Source organism: Callionymus lyra, chromosome 1, assembly GCF_982586985.1.
Source record: "Callionymus lyra chromosome 1, fCalLyr1.hap1.1, whole genome shotgun sequence".
Classification (NCBI taxonomy): domain Eukaryota; kingdom Metazoa; phylum Chordata; class Actinopteri; order Syngnathiformes; family Callionymidae; genus Callionymus; species Callionymus lyra.
The window spans coordinates 29,684,361-29,706,588 of NC_141818.1; the positions used below are offsets into that span (position 1 = coordinate 29,684,361).

A 22,228-nucleotide genomic window follows, 5' to 3' on the forward strand; every position below is an offset into this window, starting at 1 on the left:
TTATGGCACCGGATCACTGGACCTTTACCTGCACGTAGATGTCCAACCACATCCGCCAGGCTTCCTTTCTTCACTTTGGTAATGAAGGCTCCAAGTCTCCCTGTTTGTGTCATCTTTCCTCCGACAACCTGACGAAAATCACAAAAGAACACATTTCTTTTGCTGATAGTTCATTGCGCTTTCCTTTACCTGGAATCCCCCAAAACTGACCTAAGCATGTCCTTTACAAAAACAAGTTGCCATTGTTTTTTTAACCTTTGTGTCATATCAGGGTCAAACTGACCAAATGCCCACAAACAAATGTGTTTGTGGTATCCCTTCTGTTTCTTCTGGGTGACCTCCACCACTGTATATGTATTTACGAAAGCCAGGGGGGTCGTTCTTCTTGACCCCGAGATAACAAAAGGGATACCTGAAAGATATTCACATTGGTTTGTTTTTTTAAATATTGTGAATTTGTGTTGCTTAAAGTTGACTTTCCACTGTGTCCTCACTTCGATTTTATCCCCATTTAATTGTGTATTAAAGTTAGATCTGTCACAAAATACAAGTATAACAGGATTAGTCAGATTTTCGGCTTATATTTACTTTCGAAAGGCAAATTGATCAACCAGAACCAGAATTAACATTGAATTAATTTGGCTAATGTCAAATTAGGGTACAGTGGCCAGACAGACAGACAGACAGACAGACAACTTACTTTAAGTCCAAGAAGGGAGCCGGCTTCACGAGGCATTGCCGACCTCTTGCTCAATGTTATCCGGCCAATAAGGTGATCGCCCTCCTTAGACGGCTGCCACGTAACAGGATGCTGCACACATCAAAGATGATTTAGAGGACCATCTAAGGTTTGGAACAACAATTACGTAGCAGGAAAGAAAGGGACTTACATGCCAAAGTGCAGGATCTAAGGGATGACATTCCCAGTCGCCTAGAGGGAGCGAGAAACCAATCAATCAGAACCACTTTCTCAAGAGAAACAAAAGATACAATTTAAAGGAACCTACTGTTCAGTGCAAACTCAATAATAATTGATTTGCGTGTGAGATGGGTTAAATCAGGTCGAAATTAGATACTAAAACTAGATGAACTGATTTGACTTGAGGGCTCATCTGAAAGTCCCTCAAGAATATATATGTGTGGAGGAATTCTGACTGTGCAGCTGAATAGGTTGTTTTTTTTATATTAGAGGGCTGAACATGTGAGGCAGATTTAAGAGCAACTAATGTGTTGATTTGAGAATTGAAGTTTGTCACCGTTCATCGTCAATCTTGTTGATATACGACCCTTTATACAGACAAAGCATCTGGATAGCAGCTGGCTGGAGAAGAAGCTCTTGTAAACTCTCATTCATCGAGATTTCAGAAAAGGGAGAACTTTATGCAATGCATTGTTGAGATTTTTCATTGACAAAATTAAATTGATCAAAGAGAAAATCTCTCCCCTTTTGTTTGTAACCCCTACAGTCTCTGAGCCCCTCTACTCCTCTTGGTCTTCCTTCACTGCTGTATCTTTGGGTGATATTTTGGCACTAGTGAACAAGATGAAACCATCCTCTTGCTCAGATGACGTCCTTCCTTGTAGGCTTTTTATCAAAGTATTTGATGTAATTGGCCCCTGGGTTACCAATATGGTGAACCTCTCCCTTTCCACAGGGGTTTTTCCCAATAATAATAATAATAATAATCTCTATTTATATAGCGCCTTTCTAGACCAGGGTCACAAAGCGCTTTGACAGCCATTCACACGACAGTTTTCCCAATGCATTTAAACATGCCATTGTGGAGCCTCTGCTCAAAAAACCAGGCTTAGACCCAACTGACCTCAGTCATTTCAGGCCTATTTCTAAGCTCCCTTTCTTGTCCAAGATCTTGGAGAAGGTGGTGTCTGAACAGCTGTCTTTGTTCCTGGATCAGAGCGACATCCATGAGAAGTTTCAGTCTGGCTTCCGTAAACATCACTCTACGGAGACAGCTTTATTGAAAGTGTCCAGTGACATCATGATGTCGGCTGACTCGGGTAAATTCACTGCTCTGGTTCTCTTGGATCTGTCCTCAGCCTTTGACACAGTTGATCACCAGATCCTGCTAAGAAGACTGATGGATGAAGTGGGACTGTCTGGGTATGTGTTAGAATGGTTCTCATTTTACCTTTCTGGGCGCAGTTGTAGTGAATCTGCCAATCAAATGAGGTCTGAATCGGCAGATCTGTTGTGTGGACTCCCTCGAGGTTCTGTTCTGGGCCCTTTATTGTTTTTGCTGTACTTGATTCCCCTCGGTAAAATCATTCAGAGATTTCCTGATGTTTCTTATCACATTTTTGCTGATGACATCCAGCTCTACTGCTCTTTTGTTCCAACTGAGCCCCAGAGGCTGAACAGCTTAGTCAATTGTTTGCTAGAAATCAAACAATGGCTGAGTGAAAACACTCTGCAGCTAAATGTGGACAAAACTGAAACTCTGGTGATTGCTCCTGATGATAAGGTTCCAGGGTTGAGTCAGTACTTGGGTGACTAAGTCAGTCTGTCAAACTGAGCCTGAGAAACCTGGGTGTTGTATTTGATAAAGACATGTCTCTTGTTCAACACTGCAGAAAACTGACCAGAAACTGTTTCCTTCAACTGAGAAAAATCTCTAAACTTTGGAAAATGTTGTCACAACATGATCTGGAGCTTGTAATCCATGCGTTTGTGTCTTCTCGCCTGGACTATTGCAACAGTTTATTTTTATGTCTTAACAAGAAGGAGCTGACTCGCCTGCAGTTGATTCAGAACTCTGCAGCGAGAATTCTGACCCGCTCCAATAGAAGAACTCACATTACTCCGATCCTTAAAACTCTTCACTGGCTTCCAGTTTCTTTCAGAATCAACTTTAAAATTCTGGTTCTTACTTTCAGAGCTATTCATGGTCAGGCTCCTCCTTACATCAGTGATCTGATCCAGCCTTACACCCCAGCTCGGGCTCTGAAGTCTGAGGATCAGAATCTACTGATGGTTCCTCGCACACGGTTTAGGACCAGAGGAGAGAAACCTTCCAGGCTGTTGCTCCTAGGCTTTGGAACGATCTTCCTCTCTCTTTGTGCTTGATGGAGTCTACTGACTCCTTCAAGAAACATCTTAAGACGTTTTTATTTGTTCAGGCTTTTCCCTGATTTTCTGGAACTCCTTTTGTATTATCAGTTTTATCTTGACCTTTAAAGTATATACTTTATTGAGTATTGTTTTGATTGTTTAAACGCTTTGTGACCCTGTCTGGAAAAGCGCTATACAATGAAAAAATGACACCTGTATTGGTTGATTGTGGAGATGCATGTATCGTTTTCTTTTTTTGTCCTTGACTTCTGAGTTCAATGCAAGGGGCGAAGAAGCTAATGGGAATTATAGCTAACTGATATTTTCTTATGTTTATATTTATAAACTTTGAGTTTTAGATTAGATACGATTTGATTAGACTGACTTTAATAAACCCTATGGAGATCTTGTTTGGGGAATTAGACTTCCAGTTCACAGCAGACAAAAGAAGGTACAGCAAGTTTCATAAAAGCAACAACAAAGTGAAAAGAAAAAAAGAAAAATGCAAAGAGATGCCAAAGGGCAAATATAAAGAGATAGATCAAATGAAATAACAAAAGACCTAAAAGAGAACAAGCATAGAATAACATCACCCTCCACTCTGCTCCTGCCCCCAAACTCAGAGTTAGAGTGTCTGAGTTCTGGTGAAGCTAACCTACCACAACAGCCAACTAATTAAATCTATGTATATCTATATAAAACAAGATAGTCCCACATAGTTTTTTTTCTCCAGTAATCATAAATGTACAGTATATATAATGTAATGTATGTAGAGCATGACATCCCTTTGTTGGATTTTCAGTTTACTTCTAAACCTTTTAGTTATCTCAGGGTCACTCGAAGGCCTGAAAACAAACGTGTTTTATGGTGGCAACACAGGATTCCTTGACCCGAGATCAAACAAGGGTTAAAAGGCTAAACATGTTAATTTAAATTAGATTATCAACATATTTCATTTGGATTCTGTATTTTGAATATTAATACATAAGTAGTGGTAAGGAGGGAGCTAGAATTTCTGCTAATAAGCAGCACAGAGGTGGCAGACAGCAGACTAAAGGTAATTCCTTTTTGATGTTGTGCGTTACATAGCAGGAGCGCTACTGACCTAATTCCTAGAATCCGCTGGCCTAAATGATTAGGAATTTCTGAGAGCTGTAGTGGAAGCAGCAGGGTGTTACAGGTGTTGGTGTACAGTTTCATTAAGTCTTAATTTGGTTTACCTTAGTAAAGTGACACAAAGGGGTCAAAATGTTTCATCTTGATTTAGCTTTGCAACCAAGTATCGGTTCACACATGGAACCATATCCAGTTGTTAAATTAATAAATGGCAGTTGACTATTTAAATGTGAGTTCCCAAGCTATACAATATCCTGTAAAACACCAACTATACAGGATGTGACTGACCTTTCTCACTGACACTTTCCATGTCGACGTCCTCGCAGCTGGTGTACTCCGGCGTGGAGCCGCCCTCCTCTTCGGAGCTGCTGATGGACATCTGCCTTTTGTTGCCTCCACGTTTGTTCTTGTAGGACCGGGCCGAGAGTGGCCGCATAGACTCAGACTGGTCTGAACTCTGAGAGTCTTTTCTGAATAGGATCTCCCCACCTATGTCCCTTGGTGTCCTTATTGCACCAGACTCAGGGTGGCCTTTGTGAACGCCCCAATCTTTGGGTTCTGTTCCCCCTCTCACACCACCTGAAGTAGATAGTAGTCCCTCTCCACCCTCCAGCGTCCTGTCTGAGGAATAGGCTCTATAGTTATCCAAAAGAGCATTGCGGTCCCCATCTCCTCCCTTTCTAGACAGACGGTTACCACGTCCCTCGCTGGCCCGGCAGCCACCCACTCCTCCATCTCCAGGCCCTAGTCCAACCTCGTTGATGGCAAGATCACTATGCCGTCGCTCATGACGAACCTTAGAGACCTTGGCGTGCATACGCATCTCCTGCTCCTCTTTCTGTGGTTTCACCGGGTATCTAGCCAAGTTGGGATCGCTCCGGTATCGGTTTTGAAATTCCTCTTCCCGCTGTTTCCGCTCCCTTTGCTCTTCATCCTCTGGACGTCTCCTGTGCATTTCTGAGTGTACGGAATTCTCCACATTATCGTAGGCTTGCGAGTGGATCTTTTCTAATTTACGTCCACCCATTGCCGGCTTGTCCCGATCTCCTGGGGTCATACGTTCATCGAGTGATGACTGAGAGGAGAGTTGCCCGGCAGGCCTACGGCCGCTTCCACGCCCCATTCCTCCTTTCCCGTTTTGTTCATGGAGGGAAACTGGCCTTTTCCTGAATTAGATGGGAAACACTTGTGTAAATATAACACATTTACAAGTATCGGAGTTCAGCAACACTACTGTCACTGTCTGGTAGGTTTCTGTTGTTCCATATGCAGTGTCCCAACAATTTACTGCGGATTTAACCTCATTGTAATCCGTACCTTGCAATGATGCAGTCTCCTAACAGAATCATGGAAGCCCCTCTAAGCTAAATAAAAAACATTTTTTTTTTTTTTTAAGTATAGGGATTAAAAGAACTGAAGCTTAAGCTGATAAGAAAAACAAGGCTTTTCCGATTCAAATCCCTATCTTCAATCTTGAATTTAGATACCATGCATGCAAAGTTGCTGACTTACTTTTCTCTTGGCGGTTCACTCTGGGAGCGGGAGCCGGACATGGTGTCAGCACCTTTCAGAGCAGGCGCTTGACTATCGTACAGCTGCACCGCGTTGCTGTTGGAGCTTGGCGGCGGCGCTTGTGACCTGGAGCGTAGTAGCTTCTTGTCTTGTTGGTTATCACCTCCTATATTTGTGTCGTTCAAGCCGCTGCCCAGGCTTCCGGGCCGCACCCCAGTCCCTGAAAACCATTCTCCTGACTTGGTGAGGATTTCTTGTTGCTTACGGCACAAGTTGCATACCCACATAACCTGGAGGTAAAAGTCAAAATTAGTTATGCAACATTGTGTTATTAAAATATGCAATCATATCACACCCTTTGTTATCAAAATATGTAATTGTTTGTTCGTCAACTATGGTATAACTACTTTCAGAACCAGCAACTCATTTCAAACGACGCTGAGTATGTACCTTTAAAATCTGTTGGAGCTGAAAGTCTCTATAATTCATTAAAAAGTTAAAAAACTGGCACCATTTTTTGGTGGTGCGTGAAGGTAAATCGGCTCTCCTGTCAGTCTCATGTAATCAATAGTGCATGGACGGGCTAATGACTGGCTTCTGAGGGAGCATTAGATGTATTTAAGGCTGTGGTCAATAAATATTTTTCAGCACAAGATCCAGGATCAGCACATGTGTTCATCTATAAATAAATGATATTACAGTATTATTAAATGATATAACAGTATTATAGTACCGGTCCAAGAGTCATTTGTCATCAGGACGCACACAAAGAAAAATGTATGTCATTTCCGTTCTATTCATTACTACTTTTGATTACATTAGCTTGGGGCTCATCACACGTCAAGATGCGTGGTTCAGTCTAGTTTACTAAACAAAATAAACATGAAAACTTGGTTGTGGTCTGTGTTGCAAATCTCTTCTATGAGAATGAGAAACGTCTAGTTAAAATGTTTAATAAAACCATGTAAACTAATACATAGCAATCCTAGGTTGAGTTTGCAGTTACACAATGAAGTTCATTGGAGAAGTTCAGAGACCATTAACAATGCCTTGTGTCTGTGCAAAATGTTATTTAAAACCTGCATGAAATGAAATATCAGCCAAAATACACAGAAAAGTAAATAACTTTAGATACTCTTAGATGAAGCAGAATTTGAAAGGGATCATTTGTTAACACTTTGAAAATGTCAATAGAAACAGGAACAGCAAACAAATCGTGTGGCACTTGATTACTTTCTTATACATGTATGCTTTTATCTAGAGAGGGGCGTCAAAGAGCTGGGCTGCAAAATTCCCAGCTTTTTTTATTGTATAAGAATTTGAATATGTCAACAATTAAATGCGTTGTTACGCTGAGTACAAACTCAAAAAACAGTTCAATCTTTCAACCAGTGCTATTATATAGTATTATAATACATTAGGTTCCAAAATCAAGACAAATATTGATCATCTCACACTCTTATAGTCTTAATCTACATTATATTATAGGTATATTATAATATTTCATGCTGTGGGTCCATGTGACAGCAGCAAACTAATCTTAATATAACCCTGATCTTGATTTCAATAGTTCTGTTCATGTGGACAAACAACGGCCTCGGTCCATTTCATCATATTTTTCTACATTCAAGGGATGACATTTGACCTTATCTTCAGGGATTACACGGAAGGCAATGCTCTATCTCGCCCGGCATTAACATTGATCATGCCGAGTGTCACACAGTTTGCATGAAATTAAGCTCCCAGGAAATAAGAGATAAATATAAGGGTCGACCTCTGTGCGTCTTTATGTGTATGTTTATTAATCTCTTCTTTGCATTTTTTGATGCTCAAAATGTTACTTTTTAAATGTAGTATTTTTTTCTATAGTGTTTCAGTTTCTGCTGTTAATGGAATTTTCCACTCACAGAACTGATAATATAATATTAAGTCAAAAATAGACCTTTGTTTCATAAAGTTTCCTTTTTTTTCCATACAGTTTCAAAAAAATAAATATTACACTTCCACGTGTAAATCAAGTTTTCTTCCGTCCCTCCCTAGAGCAGAATTCCAGATGTTGACTCAGCAAATATCTACAATATTGGATTCTGCTTCAATCTACATTATCTTGTACTGATGATGAGTTCCTTACCTCTATTTTTTTTTTGCATGGAACTGTTTATTGATTTTAGTTCACAGTACATTTTATTTAATTGTTTATTCTGTGATAATATCTGATAGTGATGCAGCAAGGAATTCCCAAGACAATAATGAAAAGTATTACGTATGGTTTAGACCTCTTATTTTGAAAGTATTTTCTTCTTCATTCCTCCAACATCACTTTTAACATCTGTTCTGTGTTGCAGCAAAAAAATCAAAACATTTTTGCTGATTTTTATGATAAAGACCAGAGCAAATACTCACATTCATCCATGGCTACAGAATATCACCTCACATCTACTGCAGAAAAACAGGATTTATCTCCGTGCGTTTTTATAATCCCAGCGGTTTATTTGGCGCATATTAAATCCAACACGGCAAACTCATATGGGAATCCTTGGCGGCGGATGCAAACGCAGCACCTCCGGAGAACAAAAAAAAAAAAAACCTTATTGTAACTCCTTGTCAGTCAGTGGGTCAGACGAATGGCGGGCTCTTTAGCATTTAGCAGTTAGCCTTCACCTCGCGCCAAAGAACGTTCATCGTGGCCTGATTGAGAGCTGGTTGGCGCATGTCCAGACTAATCTAAGATAAATCAGCTGTCCACATGGCTCACAGCTGTCTCTCCTCCCACTCTCTGTCTTTCTCTTTACCTCAGCTGAAGGGGCGGCAGATTATCAGTGGTCCTTAATCCCTTCAGCTCTGTATCGTTATTCAACTCATCATCATCGGTAGCGGGGAAATCACAAATCGTTTCACCGAGCACTTCCATGAGTCAACTTAACTGACCCCTAAAAAAGGTGACGGGACATGTGCCCTTAATATACTCTTGATATAAAGGTGAATATTTCATTCTTCTTTTTGCCCCTTTTTTTTGTATCATTGTTTGAGTGTGTGTGTCCTTCCTAATTCAGCGTACAGCTGCCATATTTAATTGAATATTAATCCACACTGGATCTCTTGTGTGTCTCCTAAGACGCTCCGACAACACTTTTACCTGGCGGTGCAGTGTGCGGGGGCGACGGCCCGTGGCTGAGACGTGTGCGTCTGTGCTGAGAATACAGAGTGCCATCGTTGTCACATATGAATGTCAGACTACTCTCTAAAAATGGACTTCTCCATGGTAACATAATCCCTGTATGTGTGTGTGTGTGAGAGAGAAAATGTTTTCTTCTGCTATCTATTCTAATGTCTTGGAAGGATTTTTTAGAAGTTTTTTTCTAATGTCATTGAGGTCATGCTTACAGCCTCATCGGTACACAACATCTCGCTACCATGGCAACGATATGATATGTTGGGATTCATTGCGATACTGAAGGAACAGTGATTTTGTTGTGGTATTGTAAGTACTTTCTCTTGACTCTCGTCGACTCTTTTTATTTGATTTGTAAACCACACTAGTCCAAACATCAGCTTTAAAAGCTGTGGGGGACAACTGTATCCTTTCGTCCCCAGCCCTCACAAGTATCCTGCATGATTTAATTTATTTAATTCATTCAATTTTTTGGATGTGAAATTGTAAATTTAAAGTGCATTTGAATCACAATATAGTATGAGGAACAAAATATCACAATATTAAAGTTTCATCGAGGGTAACTTATTCACTTTTTTTCTTAAAAAATACAATTCTATTTTAATCTAAATTCTGCTCATTCCTCTTATATTTCTAGCTTTTATCTTTACACATTTAAATCTGAAGGCATCCAAACTCTTTTATACCGTTTAATAATTATAGAGGTAGTTATTCATCTCTTTTTGTATCCTAACAATTGTCTTTTTTTCTTAGTAATTGTCTTCCTTGCTTGTTCTGTCTTCCTTGTGTTTCTGGTCTGAGGACCCAGCTAGATTTCACGTTTGTGTTTTTTGATTTATGAAAGACAAGGATATGTTGGACAATCCTTTGGTTTATGACTATGTGGCTATACGTTTTTTCAACTCTTCACACCTTGGAGAGCAAAATTAAATTCCATTTACTTTTAGTTTAACAAAACTGCTCAGTAAATAACTTTAAATAAGTTTTATTTTACCGATGATTTATTATCATTCCTTATTAGATCTATTTTGTACAGTGGCCTAAAAGTTCAAATCCAATTTTACAATTTCCTGAGACAAAATGATAATTCTCAAAATGGTTAATTTGTTTCCAACTTTGTAAATTCATGTTTGCACTTGTGGGTCATGCTTAATGCATAATTCCTTGAAACATTAATAAACGAATAACACTGAGAAATTAGATCCATAATAAGTTGTTCATAAACTTAAAACATAAACATAAACATAAAAAAGCTTTTGTGTGTCTCTTTTGAGTTATTTTAAAGCAGAAGAACTATGCGTGATAATGTGCGTTAAAATATAAATTAAAAAATGATCACGATATTAAAGCGGCCACAATGCGATCAAGATTTTGTGAGCATGTGTGTTACTTGTCCACTTGGAGGCAGTGTTCCTCCATGTAGCGAACAGATGGCGTTAATCTACTAGAAAAATCTGACCCAAAGATATGCACGACTTTAGAAGGAATATCTCTTGGCCACTTTTATAAATAGCGTTTATACAAATGTATATATAATAACATTAAAACAGATTGCACACTGCTTGCAAACCTGTTTTCATTTACTCGATTTAAGGGAGGAAGAAACTGTGCGTTTGACACTGAGGATTCTGAAGGATCACATTTAACAACTGTCTCTTTTGCTGTGTCGCATACTTCTCTTAGTGCACTGGTGGTTAGTATGCATCAGGATAGTGTACGTACTAACTAGTAACATATTCTCGAGAGATAGTATGTCTCGAATCAATAATAATAATCATGATTGCAACCAGCTGTTGGAACACTATCGACACCTGCTGGCAGCACGTTTTGTTTGCATCAAGAATTAAGAGAAACGACATATTTTTGCCGGTATCAGCACCAAAGAATATATATATATATATATATATATATAATGCGATTTGAGACACAGCTCTTGAGTTGACCCACTCAGCATATTAAACCACGCAAACTCGTTGTTAGTCGACAGTGACGTGAATGTGAAATGTTACTCATATTTCAAGGTTTCCTATTAATAAAACATCACACCTGATGAAAACACAGCTGTGTGTGAGACAGTAAACCCTTGAGGTGCTAGGACCACACAAAAAAACAACACTTCAAGGCTCATTTATTAAGATCCATGTTTGCGTGCACTAAATAGCTTGTGTGGTCCTCAGAGGATAACACATCTGCCATGAGAATTAAAGAACGTATTGTTGCTTTTGTGCAAATAAAAAAATGCATATGTTTTAGTGTATGCAAACATTTAATAAAACTGCCCTCATTCATAAATTATTTATGATTATTTATAATTCAGACAAACAAAGTGGTGGACATTGTACGCACATAGCTTCTAATTAACAGAAAGCGCAACAATTTTTAAATATTAAACGGTGACCAAGCATCGCACATGTCTTGATATGAGACGCACATATATATCCAGGCTGCATTTTGTCCTCTCCACAGCGAGAAAATAACAGACACACATAAGGGAAGCATGCACAGGCATGAAGGCACATATCATTTTTATATATATCATTATAATTGATTGTCTAAATTGTACTAATCCACTCCCACCAGTTAGGATTCCCCAGCACACCCATGCCTGCTGCTGCTGCTCGAAGAAGGGTTGGAATGGGTTGGAACGTTTCAAGTGCCTCCTAAAGACAGACCGGAAAATGTGACTCATGCATTTTATGTGTCGGATCATTTTTCAGGGTCTGCAATCATTCTCAGAATAAGCAGTAATGGATGGCTAGACAAAATGTTAGGACCAATTTAAGAAACATTTGAACAAAGAGACGTCCATTGAGCTGCATTACTTTTGTACCCTCTTTTTTTTATTTTACGAAAACTAATCTTTGTTGGATTTATTGACATGTGCTGCAGGAAGGAAAGATTCCGGCGCTCCTTCCTGTCCACTGCACTCAGGATATAAAACAGAAATGTATAATGTTTGAGTGTTTATAATTCCTTACCCCACTTCTGTTGCAACTCTACAGCTTTTTATTCTTGTTGTTCCATTTGTCATTTTATTTCTGCTGGACAACTAACATTTCCAAGGAATATCTTATCTTACCTTTTCTTAACCCTTGTGTTATTTCAAGGTCAAGTTGACCCGAAAGGCCTGAAAACAATTGTGTTACTAGTATCCCTTGTGTTGTCTCAGGGTCAAGGTAAACTTTTGTTTTCGGGTCTTCGGGTCACCCTGACTCAGAGACAACACAAGGGTTAAAATCGGTAACCCGCAACTGACGTCTGTTGCATATACACTGAAATGGTAAAAAAAAATAAAAAATAAGAAGGGCTATAAAATAGCTCACATTTTAATCATGATCACGGTTTTGAACTCAATTAATATTTAAATTTGTATAACTCAACCACTAGGAGGCACTAATGCGCATTTACCTGTAAACTGTCCTATAAGCGTGAACAACATCAAATAATGAATAAAACAACAGATGTAAGTTGCATTTTGTACTTTTTTTGGATTTTTTGGGGGGTTATTATATTATGTATTTAATTTGATTTAATGGTATTTAAAATTGTATCTTGTTTTGTTATGATAGAACTTGAGATGTTTTCCTTAACATCATCTTTTCCTGTGTTAAAAATAGTAAATATTTCGTTATCATTGTAGTCGTGAAGCCCTTGTTATAAGTAATAAAATCTTGTTTCTTGTTGTGAGGAAACATTTGGACAGAAGCGAATGCTTCCCTGGTGAAAAACATGAACTGTGTTTTGGAGACCTGAAGACAAAACTAAGCGAACGTGGTTCAGAGTTGATCTAATTGCAATACTGTGAATGAGCACAGACCTGAGTGTGGACAGGAAAACAACACTTGTGACCCATGCAGCAAACCCATCACCCATCAAGTCTTACCCTCTCCTTCACAATGACACACTTGGCAGGGGTAGAGCACACATATGACACACAGTTAGTCAGAGGTTTACACTTGAGGAATCTTCAGGGGGCGCAGGAGAGACCTCGACTCCTCAGAAAACTACCGGCTGTAGTGACCCCTGAGGACACCGATCAATGTCCCACATATACTGGATATACCTCATAAAACCAACGCTAACACAGTAAAGCTCTTTTTTTTTCTTGGGCAAACAAGAAAAGATAATAGATTGACATTTTTCAGAAATAAAAACCTCACAGTCACAGCACAGAGAGAACACAGAAAAAGATGCTAACCACTTTGTCCTCCTTTGTGGCATGCAGTCCAGGAAGCAGAGAGAGGAAGTGAGGGGGTGAAGCAGGAGAGAAGAGAAAGTAAATAAAAACGATTAACAGCAACAGAAGAAAAGTGGACAAGATGGGGAAGAGAAAAATCAAAAATGGAGGAAAGGGAAAGAGAGACTGTGGTGCAACATTTGTTAATCACATCCTGACAATACTGACACACAAAACTTGATATTGACAGTCTAAGGTTGGAGGGAGGCGAGGATGGATGTGCTGCAGCAGCATGCACCGCCCAGCGTGGCATGATCTCCGTGTGACATCATCATCCGTGTGTCACAGTGCACTGCTGGTGACAAAACTGGGATGCGAAAAGCAACATGGCGCACATCTTCTCAGATGCTCGACTCTGCACTTGAAGAGTGAATGTACCCGCAAATACAGGCTGGGTATGAGAATATGTTTCTTTACATAAAAAATGAAGATAACAAATAATATTCAGTGCAAAAAATGAGTCAACAAGTTACAAATCAATCTGAGATGTATTTATTTGGTCCAATCTTTTTTTCTTTAAAGAGAATCCTAACTTTATACAATTTTGATGTTGCTACAGAAAGAAAAAAGGATGTTTTGAAACTTGGTACTACAGATGAATTTCGGTCGGTGCCTCCAAAGACCTGGCATTCCATACCCAGCCCTACCTGCAAATGTGTTTTATAATAGTTTTCAAAACGTACTTTATAAAGTTCTCCTCCGTCTGAAATCTGATCAAACAAGAGGTTAGGAGAGCAGAGTCCATTATGACATGATAATGTCTTCACTCGTCCTCCAGCCAGCTGTAATCACATCCTGCTTTGTTTATGCAACGAGTCCCTTTGTGGTAGAGACTTACAGGATTGAAGACTCGTGGTGATAAACCCCATTGCTTGACCAATCACAGCAGAGTGTATATACAGTATATAAATAGAATTTATATATATAGATCTATATGTCAGAGTACAGATTGGAATCCAGTAGGATCTGGAATCCTACTAGTACAGATTGGAATTCCAAAAGCAAATCTGTTCTAGTAGGATCGGAATTCCATGATACATTTCTATTCAGTCTATTATTTTAAAACATTTTGATTCATTTTTAGAATTGGAGATTGTCCTGGTAGAATTCCCATTCATCCTAGGACAGATTGGAATTCCAATATTCAGATCCCAGTTTAGTAGTAGGATTCCAGATCCTACTGGATTCCAATGTGTACTCTTCCGTTAAAGCCTGATTCCAATTAATCAAAAAAAGTCAATAAAAGTAACATTTATTTACAAGCAGGCCCGTCTCTCATTCAATAATGGATCTCAAGGTAAAGAAGGTCGAAATACTCTAATGTTCAAAACCTGTTTTGTATCTTTTCCCAAAAATGGCTGATATGCAATAGAAACTTGGCGGGAATCGAATAATCATGTTCAGCCATGTTGATATCAATTTGTTATCCCCTTATTATAAATCATTGCCTATTCATCTAAAATGAAAAGAGTCTCAGTATTTGTTATTTAATATCACCACAGGTTACCCTGTTTGAGGCTCGGCCTATGAGTTCAGATCCGGAGCAGATTGTGGATCAGCAGGCGAAGGATAAGAGGGCCGTCGTCAGGTGAGCTGTCGGCTCTCAAGGGTTTGGAGGCGAGCCCAGGAAAAGATGGAACGGAAAGTAACTTTGATCCATTTAGCTGGTGTGGTTTTTCAGTGTTCAACCTTATATATATATAGAGTTTTTTATTGTTTTGTTTTTTTACTTCTGCCTTTCATCATTTTTGTTTTTTCAAAAGCCACTCTACATGGCCAGTGCGATATATGAAGTGTAATTCATGTACACAAACACACACACACACAAGTCATGCTTGTGAACTCAAAACTGCTTTCATCAACAAAACCACTTGAGGTTCACTCGCTATTTATCAAAATAATAATACAAATTGTTAAAAATATGTAGAAATCATGTAAACATTTTGACGAGAAAAATAAATCTATCTAGCATTTTGTTTGTAGTTTTAGTAGTAGTCTATCCCAGTTTCTTTGGGCGAGAGGCGGGGGACACCCTGGATAGGCCAGTCTGTCACAGGACACACAAAGATATACAACCATTCACACAAATACTAATACCTACGTACTTATAACGGCTAACACTCAATGGACTTCCTTCAAAAATAGTAATCAACCAGGTCACAGGTGTATTTTCCACATGAAGTCAGCACTTATTTTAATGCTAATGTGACGAAAACGTGTTAAACTTACATGCATGCAGTGGAGTTTCCTAAACCCCAGACTGTATCAAATATGGACGTCGTATCTGTAATATCACCATCTGTCACTGAACCCCCATTTTGGAGGCAATTCCCTGTCACAGCCATCTCGGAAATGTGGTCTTCCTGTTCAGCCAGACTTTGGTCAAGAGGTGGAGTTTGGAGCGGCAGAGCTTAATGGAGTAATACTATGGAGCGTTGTGGAGTTATACTACGGTGCTTTGCAAGGTCTTATTACAGAGCCTTGTAGAGCAATAATACGCAGCAGAGCCTTGTAATTATAGGGAGCTTTGGAAAGTAATTAAACAGAGTCTTGTGAAGTAATACTAGGGAGCTTTGGAAAGTAATTATACAGTGTCTTGTGAAGTAATACTAGGGAGCTTTGGAAAGTAATTATACAGAGTCTTGTGAAGTAATACTAGGGAGCTTTGCAAAGTAATAATACAGAGTCTTGTGAAGTAATACCAGGGAGCTTTGGAAAGTAATAATACAGAGTCTTGTGAAGGAATACTAGGGAGCTTTGCAAAGTAATAATACAGAGTCTTGTAAAGTAATATTAGGGAGCTTTGCAAAGTAGTAATACACAGTCTTGTGAAGTAATACTAGGGAGCTTTGGAAAGTAATAATACGGAGTCTTGTGAAGTAATACTAGGGAGCTTTGCAAAGTAATAATACAGAGTCTTCTGAATTTATACTAGGGAGCTTTGCAAAGTAATAATACAGAGTATTGTGAAGTAATACTAGGGAGCTTTGCAAAGTAGTAATACAGAGTCTTGTAAAGTAATACTAGGGAGCTTTGCAAAGTAATAATACGGAGTCTTGTGAAGTAATCCTAGGGAGCTTTGCAAAGTAATAATACAGAGTCTTGTGAAGTAATACTAGGGAGCTTTGCAAAGTAATAATATGGAGTCTTGTGAAGTAATACTAGGGAGCTTTGCAAAGTAGTAATACAGAGTCTTGTGAAGGAATACTAGGGAGCTTTGCAAAGTAATAATATGGAGTCTTGTGAAGTAATACTAGGGAGCTTTGCAAAGTAGTAATACAGAGTCTTGTGAAGTAAGAGTAATACAGTCTTGCAGTGCAGCGGAGGCTCATGGAGTAAAACTATGCAACCTTGAGGAGTAATAATTTTGAGCCTTATGGAATAATAAAATTATACTACAGACATTTTTGTTGAGGCAAAGCCTTGTGGAGTAATACTACGGAGTCTTGTGAACTAATAGTACAGAGCCTTGCAAAGTAAAAATACTGAGCCTTGTGAAATAATACTTCTGAGATTTGTGGTGCGCCATACCCTTATGCAGTAATACTAAGTGCCTTGTGGAGTAATACTATGAAGCCTCACAGAGCAATAAAAGGCTTGCAGTGCGGCTCAGCCTAAAACTAAAGGCCTGGGGAGCAATACTTTGGACTGGAGCTTCCTGAAGTAATGTTACAGAGCCGTGTGGAGTAATACTACAGAGCATCTTGCTGTGTCGCTTCGTTGCTTATCAATTTCCTACTTAAAGTACCACATCAAACTAGTTTGAGGTCACTAAGTACAATCATTAATATGGCACAATGTTGATTTTTAATAGAAAGAAAGTATTCTAAGTTTACCTTACAGTTCTGAAAATATTGTATTAAAAGGGAAAAATGTATCCACGTACAGTTTGTGCCAAAAGTGCAACAGTGTTCAGGGTGTAAATATGTTTCTTTCTTTTTTTTTAAAGTATTTCTGTCTTTCTGCAGGGGTAACAATATGAACTGCTGTTTTTTTACCTTTCCTTCTTTTAAAAAACTGCATGTTGTCCATTGAATTCAACCTATTTTCAATGGTCTTTCCAGAAAACTACATAAATAAAGACCGGTCAATGTGGGTTTATCAGGGTTTTTTTAACAGAGAGTTCAGCTTAATTAGGCCATTTCTCCTTCATCACCTGATTGCGATACAACATTGTTTAAAGTTTTTGCATCATCATGCATTCTCTCTAATTTAACTATAGCTAGGTTAATATAAAATAATATATATATATATATATATATATATATATATATATATATATATATATATATAACAGGAACATATTATTGTGAAAATATTGTATGAAATATGATGATTAAATGTTATAGTATTACATTTTTAACCTTAAATAGTACATTTGGGATACAGTTAAATGTTCATGTTGCTTTTGTAGATCAGTGCAGTTGCAGGACACACACACACCAACACAGATGCTCTAACTGGTCAACAGTAAGATTCAGCCAAGCGTTCAAGTGTAGTTCAAGCACAGCCGTCACCAAACGATCAAACCTGGATGTGTTGCAATTAGAGCCAAAATAATAGTTAAAAAATACACTTTGTGTGTCAACAAAGTGTGAGGCAGAATAAAGCAGACGTTGACAAACACAGAAGCAAACCCTTCATGAGCAGAGATGGTGTGTGACAGAGGAAATTGGTAGGGCAAATGTCAGGTGCTTACATTGTTGGAGCGCAGGGAGACTCGGCCTCCGCATCGGGCACAGAATTTGGTCTGACAGTAGGAGCAGAGATGACCACAGCCGTCTGCGAACTTGGTCTTGCGGCAGATGCCACAGGTGGGAGCGTCGTCCTTTTGCAGCGTCTGCTGGCGGTGGGTGTCCGCCCCGATGCGACGCACTTCCTGCTTGTAGCTCTCAAACTGCTGGTGCAGTGTTCTGAGGAAGAAAAAGTTTCATTAAAGTCACATTGTGAACCTCTTTATCTATCTAGCGATCTTAAAGCAGGTGTGTCCATTATCGACCTTTAAAGTCGATAAAAATTCAAACTTCACTCATTTTCTACTCACCCTCATGTCGACTAACAGTTGGGATTATTTTCAGAGTAATCTGTTCCTTTTAAGAGTAATAGACAACATTGTTTGTTCATTTTAATGTAGCAACTGATGCTCAGTTGCCTTTGTCTTCCTCTTCGTCCAAAAAGACACTTAAAAAACATCCAAATACCTGCATGCTGCTCGTCTGTAAGGTCTTATTACACTTTCGAGAAATAATGGGCCAACTCAAGTCTCAAGTGACATACTCATTAAAGGAAACTGTCAAGGACAACAGAGAGCCGTGTTAATCTCAGCGTAGCTTCAGTGTGTTACTTAACAATCAAACTGATAGGCTTCTTCTACAGCATCAGCCTCTGATGTGTAAGGCACTGATGCCTCCTGCTGGTCAAACTGACAAACTAATTAAATGGACAAGTGATATTTAAAATGAAAGGATCAACTAATGTAAAAAAAAAAAAGAAGCTCTACTGACTCACTCACATGTTTCGAATGTTGAAGTCTTCCTCTCCAAGATGCAGTAAGTCCCTCATCATGAACATGTTTTCAACTTATTACTTTATAAAGTTCTACCTGTGTGAGTTCTGAGCGAACGAGAGGTTACGAGAGCGGAGTCCATTATGATGTAATAATGGCTTCACTCCTCCTCCAGCCAGCTGTAAGCACGTTTTCTTTATACAACCACGACTTCCTGGATTGATGACGTGCGGTGACAGACCTAAATGTTGACCAATTACAGCAGAGTGGGCGTGGTTAGGGTAAACAAGATTTAATCTCCAGGAAAACAGAGCGTTTTCAGTGGACTGAGCTTAAGATCATTTTCTAATGTAAATATCTCGATGAAAAGAGACAAACAGACACACTGATCCAAAATCTATTTAAGAGACACCTACATCAACACATAGTTGCCCTTCAAGAATGAGGTGGGTCTGGAATTAAATGCAAACGATTGCCAAAGTCGCATCAGTTTTTGGGACTGATGAGATGAAGATGAAGATATCTGTGACTGTGATACTGAGGCATCCAAGTGCTGTATCATTCAAACCAATGATAGGAACCAGTGCCCATCCTAAGATCTGTGTATCAGTGTTATATTAGTGACGACTCTTATCGACACACAAACATAGAAGCTTAAAGTAAAGTCATTCTGTCAACAGACCAGATCGTTCTGCATTTTTTGGGGGGGAGAATGTTAATGTTGTAGTGCCGAGGTGATCCTTGACAGAGATAAGAGCCGTCTCATGTCAAGCGATCGGCGTCTTGGAGAAGTGTCTAAAGAGTCTGAAGCAGGAAAGAGCAGCAGATGGCTGATTAAGCAAACAGTCCAGTGTTTAATTTGAAGAAGACTTTGACATATCTGTCTGAAGAATCCAACATGTTGACAGAAATAAAGTCAACAGATGGCCAGTGTGTGTATTCCTGTTGCCCAGATATTCCTCAAACAATCTGCTCGATCCTTCATGGCTTGATGCTTGAGTCGTATGACACAAACAGTCGATGTGTATGTGCCGAATCTAATATGAGAAGACCATAAGTCAACTGTAGATTTGATGTATACACAACAACAAGGTAAGTTAGTGGACTTTTGGGTAGTCGTGACAACCGTAATCCCGACATCAGGACGTAGATAAATATGTTCTGGTGTTTGTGTGTTTTGAATCTGTGTCCTCTATATCTAAATCCTCCGCCTTTTGTTTCTTGTCTGGGAGCCTTTCTCTCTCTCACACACACACACACACACACACACACACACACGCACGCACACGCACGGACACACACACACACACACACACACACACACACACACACACACACACACACACACACACACACAAGCAGACATTTATAAGTGACATGTAGTGCAGTGAGCCTCTGACCTAACACAGCCGGATGGGTGACGTATAAGCTATGACTCTGGTTGGTGGAATAATCATGGGCAACCTCTAATCCCCTCACTCAAGCCAAACTCCAGCACCCATCCAACCCCTCCCTCACTCCTGCTCTTTCCACTCAGTTTGTATCACACGGCTCTAAACACATCTTAACAGAAGCATAACTCTAATAGGAATATCACTCTTAACGATATGATAGCCCAACGTTTTTTGCAGGTGTGAGGTGTTGGCATAATTTTATTTTAGATTAAAAAAAAGACATACTAGGAGTGGCATATAAAGAAAGAATAAAGAATTTAGTTAATTTAATGTAAGTAAGTAAGTCAGTAATATTTGTAGAGCGCTTTTCTAGACCAGGGTCACAAAGCGCTTAAACAATCAAATCAATACTCAATAAACGATATACTTAAAAGATCAAGACACCATTGAGACAAACACAGGAGTCTCAGAGAATCAAGGAAAATCCTGCACGAATAAAAGTGTCTTAAGATGTTTCTTGAAGGAGTCAGTAGATCATCAAACTCAGAGGGAGAGGAAGATTGTTCCAAAGCTTAGAAGCAACAGCCTGGAAGGATTTCTCTCCTCTGGTCCTGAACCGTGTTCAGGAACCATCAGTAGATTCTGATCCACAGACCTCAGAGCCCGAGCTGTGGTGTAAGGCTGAATCAGATCACTGATAGAAGGTCTGACCATCAATAACTCTGAAAGCAGAATTTTAAAGTTGATCCTGAAAGAAACTGGAAGCCAGTGAAGAGATTTAAGGATCGGAGAAATGTGAGTTCTTCTACTAGAGCGTCTCAGAAAATTATTGCTGCAGAGTTTTCTATCAACTGCAGGCGAGACAGCGGGATTACAAGCTCCAGGCAAGCTTGAGATAATGGATTTTTCTCAATTACAATCCAATAAAAATATTTTTTTATATAAATTATTGCTTATATTATATAATAAATTGTTGCTTTCTGTCAGTAATCTGAGCCTCAGCTCATTTGTCAGGGACCACTGTGCAAGAAATGATTCACAATCAGATTAAAATATGCACTGAAACATACTGTAGCATTGTTAAACAGCAGCCATGAGTCATATGAGACTGACCACCAAATGAAAAAGCAGATGATGATGCTGGGTATTAGAAGAAAAAAGGCACTGTCAGATACCTCAATCACTATCCTCGGATCCAATTCACAATAACGATTTAATTATTATATAATCTTTCTAAGCGTTCGATATGAAAACAAGGCAGACATGCCAGAGTGTCTGATAAATATCAAACAAATGACATGAATCAAGACAATCACAAGTCCTTCTTTCCACACTTCAACTACTTAAGGCAGGTGCTGTAGACACACACCACTAACTTTAACTTCATTTAATTAAGAAGAACGTATTACACACACACACACACACACGCAAACACTAAGTGCTGTGAAAACTACAGTGTATAACCATACGCTTTTCAATTTTTTTCTTAGAGTCCGACCATCTGTGTTGTGAGTAAGGAGACGGAACAGAGCTGTGAGAATACAGACACATGCCGTCTGCAGTGGCGGCTGGTGAAAAATAGTTTAGGTGGGGCTCTTTTCCAGTACATTTCCCCCCCTATCCTATATATTAAATGTACAAATCAAAAAATGAATAGTAAGTAAGTAAAGGTTATTTGTAAAGTGCACTTAATGTCACACTTTAAGTTCATGATGGATAATAATGTACATAATGCTCCTTGTTACATTCCAAATGAGAACATTTTTTAATTATACTCTTAAATACATCATACAGAATAAACTAAATCCTTAAAAAAAACAAAAAAAACATGTCGTCTGTCGTCAGAATTGGAGGGGAAAAATAACCACGTCGATTATTCATGCAATGAAAACTTTTTTTGCACAAAATAAGAAAGAATGCGAAAAAACATCACACCTTCTCTGTTGCCAAAAGTAAAACGTCTCTTTCCAAAGTAACTGCAAGTAGTTCCAGTAATACAAAATCTGCAGTTTTTTGTTTATTTGTTCTGCCATTGTTTGCCCATTAATCAATAAATTATTTTGAATAATTAAAAGCTACCATATGGTTTGAGATTAAAAGGCAACATATGATCTTATGTGTTCACGTATTTCGAATGTGGATTTTTTTTTCTTTTTCAGAAATTTAAAACACATATAAGAAGGTTTAATTTCTTTTAAGACTTTTTAAGGATCTGAGTAAA

General features: G+C 38.8%; 1 protein-coding gene across 3 annotated transcripts in view; it reads right to left on the reverse strand.

Annotated features, from left to right (window-relative positions):
* The window catches only part of rims1b (regulating synaptic membrane exocytosis 1b), a 47,787-nt gene that overhangs the window by 18,536 nt on the left and 7,023 nt on the right, over positions 1-22,228 (reverse strand). The window contains exons 2-8 of one of the 3 annotated variants that reach the window (XM_087800462.1): positions 17,807-18,020; positions 12,754-12,774; positions 5,699-5,988; positions 4,475-5,352; positions 891-931; positions 701-811; positions 29-128 (exon numbers count right to left, since the gene is read on the reverse strand). In XM_087800462.1, the coding sequence (XP_087656588.1) occupies positions 29-128; positions 701-811; positions 891-931; positions 4,475-5,352; positions 5,699-5,988; positions 12,754-12,774; positions 17,807-18,020 (1,655 nt within the window). Of the gene's footprint in view, positions 1-28; positions 129-700; positions 812-890; positions 932-4,474; positions 5,353-5,698; positions 5,989-8,101; positions 8,475-12,753; positions 12,775-17,806; positions 18,021-22,228 lie in introns of those variants that run through there. The other 2 variants (XM_087800470.1, XM_087800480.1) reach the window with 2 other exon arrangements.